At 36.6% G+C, this 8672-nt stretch overlaps 1 protein-coding gene across 1 annotated transcript; it reads right to left on the bottom strand.

Moving 5' to 3' along the window:
- Nucleotides 1-4237: 4237 nt before the first annotated feature.
- On the bottom strand, nucleotides 4238-8344 carry LOC139904243 (probable inactive receptor kinase At2g26730). The gene is made up of 2 exons (XM_071886191.1): nucleotides 6922-8344; nucleotides 4238-5142 (listed from the first exon to the last, which is right to left on the bottom strand). The coding sequence occupies exons 1-2, from the start codon at nucleotides 8228-8230 to the stop codon at nucleotides 4469-4471; spliced, it is 1983 nt and encodes a 660-aa protein (XP_071742292.1). The 5' UTR covers nucleotides 8231-8344; the 3' UTR covers nucleotides 4238-4468.
- Between the last annotated feature and the right edge of the window lie 328 nt (nucleotides 8345-8672).

Raw genomic sequence — 8672 nt, forward strand, 5'->3', positions numbered from 1 at the left:
TGATAGGCCAAGATATGCAAATTTGTATCGGAGAGTGATTTGTAAAGAGTTTTGATGATTTATGACCGTGGTTAATCCCGATATAAGTTAAGGTCAAATTAGCGCTCTAAAATGGTAAAACAAGGCTTCAAGATGATTGGGACTTTGTCCATTTGAAGTGAGATTGCAAGAAAACGAAACAGTAAACTTCAGTACAATGGGACGTCGTCCAAACACATGGGACGCCATCCAGATTTTCACACTTGGACGCCGTCCAAGATTGTGGGACGCCGTCCAAGCCTTAACAATGGGACGCCGTCCAAAATCCAGGACGCCATCCAGAAGTAGGTTTCAGCCTACTTTTGGCTTTCTGACCTACTTTCTCCACTTTAAAAAGCTACTGATTGAAGACCAGTTTACCATATACGAACCAGAGAGTACAGAGACGAATTTTGGGAGCAATATTGGAGAACTCCAAGCTCTTAGAAGAGGCTCAACATCAAGGCATCAAAGATCAAAACCTTCTTCATCCAAGAACTCATTGTTCTTGTAGGTTATTTCTTGTTCTAAAGCAATGATTTCCATTGATAATCTGATTGTTATGTTGTCTGTTACCATGATTGTTGGCTAGTTTTTATAATGTTTGTCTAGATTAATAACCGAGGTATTGGATGTAATCCTATTGATTGTATGTATTATGTGTGAAAGACTGAAGCTTGAATTAAAGAACCATGCTTATTGATGTTTAATCATTTGTATCTAGTTAATTGATATGTTGTTGATAAAGAGAACTCTTGTTGATGTATCATATTGATTTACAATCAACTTGTCTTAGATTGATTGTTTACTAAACCGGACCAAGAGGGTAAATTAGATCAATACGATTAAACGATATAGGAATGAATTGTGTAGAGCGAACGCAAAGACAATTGTTATTTAAGTCTTTGATCTTGCTAATCAACTAGTCACAAACGAAAAGGTCTAGGTAATAGGGAACCCTCACTTAGTACTTCTAGCTTGAGTACTCGCTAAAGAGAACTCTTAGCGGGTCGATTTAGGTGATTAGCATATTTCATAGTTATTTGATTACAAACACGAGAACTTTAGAGAAAAGGGAACCCTTGATCTTGTAATTGTGTTTGCGTGTTTATTTAAGAGAACTCTTAGTGAACCTATTAGATAACTTACACACATAATCATTCAATCAGGCCTTAATAGCAAAACTTACATCCAATACCGAGGGTAAAATATCTAGATGAACATTTCATCTCTTTGATCCAAATCAAACTATCTTACTTGATTTCTTTGCACTTGTTTTCATTATAAACTTAAAAGACCAAAAATATTGTTTTTACTTTTTAACCTTCTCTGATTTGGCTAAAATCGTTAAATAGCCACAAAAACATAATATCTTGTACTTTTAAGTTTCATTTACTTAGTTAATCATAATATAGTTTCTAATTCTAGTTTGACTAATACAACTGTCCTTGGAACGATACACGGAACTAAACCTTTATTTATACTACTACACGATCGGGTACACTGCCCGTTAGTGTGTAACAGTCTTTTTAACCGGTATTTTTCCATACAATAATTTATATACCTGATTTCTCACATCAATATACATAATTGAATATAGGTTCGTGAATCCGATGTCAACCCTGCATTGTTCAGTTCCGTCGTATGCATATTTTTACTACAAAATATCGTATAGTGAGTTCATTTGATTCCCTTTTACTCTTTACATTTTTGGGACTGAGAATACATGCACTGTTTTTACAACTGCTTTATTAAATGCTTTTGAAATATATTTTGAACTGAGAATACATGAAATGCTTTTATAAATGTTTGACGAGATAGACACAAGCAAAACATTCCTCGAATGAATTATTATGCAGACAGAAGTTATGTGGATTATTATTGAATTAGTTGGACGTGATAATTGCCACTAATTGTTGTGAATATTTTTCCCTGATTATTATTGCTTGGTAACCTAAGAATTAAAATCGGGTATGGCCCTAATTCACGCGAATCCTAAAGGTAGCTACCGGGTTTAACACCCCCACCCAGAATGTTCACTAGACGGAAGGGCTAGTGGGCGTGGTGTTTAGTACTTCGAAGTTTATATATTATACAGACGAGATGTTCAGTTTTTGGGGATATTATTGATGCGCATTATATGTTAAGGTCGGTTACCAAGCCAAGCAATGAATGCAAAGTGAATGTTATGTATCGAGAGGATGATTTTATAAACAGGTTATGTGTATGTTATTTTTGTGCACGAGATATGTGTACGGTTATTTAAAAATCGCGAGGCAACCTACGGGGGAGAAAAGGATACGAACCTACTCTGCTAAGCATTATGAAAAATGGTTTTGTACACGAGATAGGTGTACTGTATTTAAATCTTGTGGTCTATCAAAATGATGAATTTTATTGTTTTATGATAAACCTATGAACTCACCAACCTTTTGGTTGACACTTGAAAGCATGTTTATTCTCAGGTATGAAAGAAACCTTCCGCTGCGCATTTGCTCATTTTAAAGATATTACTTGGAGTCGTTCAAGGCATATAGACGTCAGTTCATCGCGATGGTACCAGATGTTATTGTATTCGTTCAGGAAGATTTTGGACGGGTTATGACAAATAATACGCTCGTCTTTCGAATTAGATTCGGAATTAGACAAATATGATGCCATATTTTTTTTATATTTGTAAGTAAAATAAAATGAATTTTTATAGATTAGAGAGAATAGAGTGTGTTGGTGTGAGTTAAAATGAATTGAAATGTGGTTTATATAGAAAAACTTTGGAAAAAAAAAATAGGACCGTTGCCAAACGGTCAAAAATTTCGGACCAATCAAACTGCGCCACGCATACTGACGCCTTTTTTCGTTTAAACGATGACTAACGCACCGGAGGCGTTACCCGTGACGCTGCGTTGGGGCGTCACGGGGAGTCACGGGGCGTCAAAAATTGCCAGGGTGGGTGACGGGTTGCTGGTGACACGCATTGTTTCGTCTAAAGTCATCCGGTTTTGCTGCACAAATACCCTCACTGCCACACACACTTTACAATTTTGCATCATGGGTAGTGATTCTTTTTTTATAAATCTTTCGTATGCATTATTAGAGGTTTATATAATCCAGTATGTTGCATTAATCATGAATTTAATAAAAAGAATATTGGATTTGTCAGTGACTTCACATTATAGCCGATCTCTTTTACCTGGTTTTGCATATCTGACTGATGCCATCAACGTATCAAGGGGAAAAAATGATAATGTTTTTCATGTTCACTCTTTTCATATTTTTAATTAGATGTACACGATTTAATTGAGCTATTGTGCAACTATCGTTAGTAATGTCACACCAAGATATATCGTTAGTAATGTCTAAACCTTTTTCACAATCAGACACATCAACTATCGTTATTATGCAACTATCTCTGACCTTTTTCATATTCACACCAAGATATATCCTTAGTAATGTCTAAACCTAATATATATTGTGAGTAGAACTACTAGAACCCAACGAATATGATATATGATGAGATCTCAAATAGGACAATTGATTATGGGTTATTTGACTATTAATATAGGGGCATATTGACTTGCGTGACAACACTTAGGTTTGGATTTGGACCTTGGTATCATTAATTGTTACTACATACTTAACCCTTAAATTGCAATTAACTTATTTTTAAGTTTAATTTGCCAAACATGATTAATTGATTATCTATGTTTTAAAAATGTGATAATTAAATAACCACGTTTAACAAATCAAACACCTCTTAGTTGGCCCACATTATACACTATCTAGGAATATTTGACCAAAGTATCAACTTACAGGTTGGCAATTACCTTTCAATGATTCTGGATGATGATACTATATTTAATTCCCTATAGCCATTTGGAAACTATCAAACTAATCACACCCTGTCATACCAATTATCATTATCATATTCTTTACGTTGATAAAAAATTAAGTCTAAAAATAACCAGAAAAACTATAAAATCGTTCTAAAACGGCAGGACCGTTTATATACACAACGAAAACGTCTTCCTCGAGTGTTATATTCAAATCTCGAAAAAGTAATAAACTATAATTTTCTAAAGCGCACGGCAATTGACATTTGTACTCATTATGTTTAAAACTACAATAACGAGTTTATAGTTTTCAGTGTCTTGTGAGAACTATCCTTTAAGAAAAATAAATAAAAATAAGCAAAAGTACGAAAAGAACAAAAATATGACCATCTGCAAGAATCTTTTTTTTTTTTTTTTTTTTTTTTTACTTGAGGTTCACCAATGAATAACAACTTCCAAACAACTCCCATGGTACATTGGTACCCAACCCAGACCCATAAAAATCATATTATACTCTGATATTCATATTCAATAATGAAATAAACATAAAAACACCAAAAATAAGTAAAAAAATTTGTAAAAAATTTCCTCTACTCTATCTTCACATCAATTGTTCGGTTTTACGGTGTGACGGTATTGGGTGAGTTCCGGGCCTCTGTTGGAGGTGTATGTCCGCCCGATTCCTTAGACGGGTCATCCGACGATTGCCTCAACCCGTCATCTGTTTCAGCCCGATTCATATCCTCCATCATCCTCACCACTTCTTGCATTGCGGGTCGTTGATCAGGTACAGTCGATACACACGCCATAGCTATTTGCAATAACTGAACCATCTCTTCTTCAATATTTTGATACCTCATTAACTCCACATCGAACACCTCGGCGGTCCATTCTTCTCTTACAACCGACTGGACCCACCGAGGCAAGTCGATCCCTTCCTCACCTAACGAAGCTTGGTTCGGTGCTTTACCCGTTAAAAGCTCCAATAATAACACCCCAAAGCTATACACATCAGATTTAAATGTAGCTTTTCGGGTCTCAAGAAGTTCGGGAGCCCGGTAACCCGTGACCCGGTTGTTCGGGGTGCTCGACCCGCCAAAGAGCGTGTTTAGACCATAATCGGATACCGAAGCATCCTTGTTAGTTTCTTGTCGGAGTAGTACGTTTGATGATTTTATGTTACCGTGAACCACTTTTCCGGCAACATGCAAGTACGCAACCCCTCGGGCCGTACCCAATGCGATCCTCATACGATGGTCCCAATCAAGTGGTGACCGGCCAGAGCCTCTGCTCCCTGCCCAAAAGAAGAAAAAAAATTCACATAAAGTGTTGCCTAATTGATCAATTCACGAATTAATAGTCATTAGTATAGTACATATCCTTAATACATTATATTATTATCTACTCAAACTAATTGTCCATCAAACTGATGGTGCCCATACTACATTATCACCCATCAATGCATTATGCTTTATGTATTACTCAGGTGTACTGTACAACTTATTAATGCAGCGTTATAAGTTCCCTACAAGGACCTTAAATGTGAGAACATAGGGGAGTAAGAATGAAAGGAAAAAGATACCTACCCTTTTTCATGATTGAAAAGAGTGGTGGAAACTGGAAAGCATATTTGTGTGGGGAAACAAGAAACATGGGGGGGGGCATGTAAGATTTATTAAATTATTAAAGGAACTAAAGTGTAACATTTACTTCTCACTTGCTAAAAGCCAGGTTGGTAGACCACACACATACCATGCCCTTGGATGCTTATTTCACACCCCCACATGATGAATGTCATTATGTAAAGGAAAAGAACATACTCCCGACATTTTCCTATGAGATTTGTACTTTAAAGGTATTATTATTAGGATTAAGGAATACTGAATCAATCAATGTCATATAATACTCCATTAGCATTCAAACAACACTAAATTTGATCCAACGGTTCAATCAGATTTTTAGACATATATTTTAAACACTCAATCTATAATCTAATTAACTAACATCTCAAATTTAAATAATTATCATATCCTTAATCCTTATTATAATATAAAACTTATATGAGTTTTAAACATCAGAAGATGCATGATCCATTGTATCTAGGTGAAATGTGCAACTAATATTCGCATAAATTACATATGATGAAGCTACATTATAATTGCAAGGAACTTATTATATTTGCATGATCCATTGTACTCAAAAGATTTATGGTTTGTCTATCCTTTATTAAAGGCCTTTTGTCTCTAGATACAACATAAAACTATAACCATTTCTTATATTCGTTTGATTGGTTGAATACTAATTTAATGAGACCGATTTAAATCCGAAAACAATGAACTACTCTCTAAAAACAACATTATGATTTCAATATCATAAAAACTACTCCTTGCGGTCTAATGATCCCAACTCCCAATACAAGCATTTGGCACCGACGGGGACCCAACTCCTTCTTTACAATGATATCTCTCAATCTCAAGCTGTACAAGTCGTACGTCATAGACTCATAGCATGTGAAAATCACTTTCGACATCCCAATTTTCCAATCACATGTTTATGCATCACCACCCGTCCCTTAAACAACTACCTTGATCAGTGACGACACTATAAACAGATGTTATCATCTTGCTGTATATATCTAGTCAAGATTTTTTTTCAAACCATTTCAACTTGCACACATTGTACCTAAACTTGTACCCTAAACTCAACTTTCAAATAATGGTACACAAATCAGGTTTTTCATGTTCGTGTTAACTGAGTAGGTGTACGCTACCTAACCAAGATATATTACTAACCATTTTCGACCCTAATTTCCTGATGACCTATGACTTGCAACTAGTAACACTTTAACGAAAGACCTATCTTAAAGATATCAACAACTACAACACATGCCATGTTGGTGATGGTTAAACTCAATATTCTAAGCATTCCACATTTCTAATCAGCAGTCCTTAAATCTATATGCAAACCGCGTTTAAAATCGAAATTATCGGACTTCTAAATATTACTCGTACTACATAATAAAATAAAAACCATAGGTAGTAATATAAGCATGTAGATGAAGAAATGAATATACCATGTAGAAGAGCAGATAAGCTACCAGCAGGAAAGTAATCATAAACAAGCAATTTCTCATCTTTAGAATAATAATAAGCTCGTAACGGAACCACATTTTCATCTTTCATCTTCCCCAAAACCTCCATTTGTAAATCAAATTCCTTTTTTGTTACCACAACATCTTTCAATCGTTTCACAACAACTGTTGTTCCTTCTTCGAGTACCGCTTTATATGAAGTCCCTACACTTCCTTTACCTAAAACCTCTGCAGACGCCCTTAATAAATCTTCCAAATCAAAACTATAAATCCCTCCCTCAAAAAACACTAATTTATTCCTTTCACCTTCCATTGACGCCCCAGTTATATCGTCTTTCGATGACGATGTTCCCGCTTCAGTCGCGGCCCGTGAGGCCGCGACTGATGCCGAAACCGCCTGGGATGGTTTCGTTACTTGTCTTGTTTTCGGATTCCGCTTTTTACGTAAACAGAGTAACAGAATTAGTAATAGTAAAGCGAGAAACAACACCGATCCGATCACGATTGCTACAATTGCGCCGGTTGAGAGTTTTTTCTTGTGTTTTTTACCGACCGCCGGTGGCTCGATTGACGGTGGAGACGGCGCCGGTCCAGGGAAAAATGTGTTGTTGCAAGGAGGTAATGGACTGCCGCAGAGGTTAATGTTGCCGGAGAATGCAGTTACCGGAAACCTAGCTAACGATTTAGGAATTGATCCGTTTAGTTTGTTATTAGAAACGTTTATATCGACTAAGCTCGCCGGATTAATACTCGGAAGCTGGCCGGAGAAGCTATTGTTTTGAAGAAACAGTCCGGTGAGTACGGTTAAGTTATTGATTGAAAACGGAATCGAACCGGTGAGATTATTAGCGGAGAGATCTAACCGAGTCAAACGAGTCAGCTCAGTAAAAGTAGGCGGGAACTCACCGGTGAATTTGTTGTTTTGTAAATACACGTTTCGAAGGAAAGCAAGGTTATTGAAATCGGAAGGAAACTCACCGGTGAGAGCGTTGGAGTGAAGCGACAACACGCGGAGCTGAGATAGTTTTCCGATGGTGTTAGGCGGAATGGTTCCGATAAGTCCGGTACCGGGAAGACGGAGGGAGATGACGGAAGTGTTGGTGGAATCGCACGTGACACCGGTCCATGAGCACGTTGATTGATTTGAGTTCCAGGAGATTCTAGAAGCGTGATGGACTTGGGAGAGGAATGAGAGTAGAGCTTGTTTTTCTTGAGTTGACTCGGAGGTAACTCGGTAATTGAAGATAATTGTAAGGGATACTGAAATGAGGAGAAGATGAAAGACGGACATTGTGAAAGAATGACGTGCGGTGATTTACGGCGGCTAATTTGGTGGTTTACGGTGGTGGTTGGGCATTTTTAGAGACAGAGAGAGAATGTTTGGGTTTAGAGACAAAGTGTGTATGTATATGTGTGAGATGGATAAATCACGAGAGGATGAGGGAGAGAGAATATTTTTTGTAAAATGGAAAAGGAAATAAAGAGAAAAAATAGTCTCGTTTTGCTGGCAACCAACAGCATCGTTATTATTTATTATTATAATTATAATTTTATTACTATGAAAAAGGAAAAAATTGCCTAGCTCCCTCCTACAGTCGCCATATTTTTTTTTGGAAGACAAGAAATTTTTTATTAATCAACGAAAAGATATACAAGGTTGAGTACATTTGGCCGGTAAGGCTCAAATATACATCAATAGATAGTACACGATTTGGTTGTGAAGTAAGCAACCG

Source organism: Rutidosis leptorrhynchoides, chromosome 4 (assembly GCF_046630445.1).
Source record: "Rutidosis leptorrhynchoides isolate AG116_Rl617_1_P2 chromosome 4, CSIRO_AGI_Rlap_v1, whole genome shotgun sequence".
In the NCBI taxonomy this organism is placed as follows: domain Eukaryota; kingdom Viridiplantae; phylum Streptophyta; class Magnoliopsida; order Asterales; family Asteraceae; genus Rutidosis; species Rutidosis leptorrhynchoides.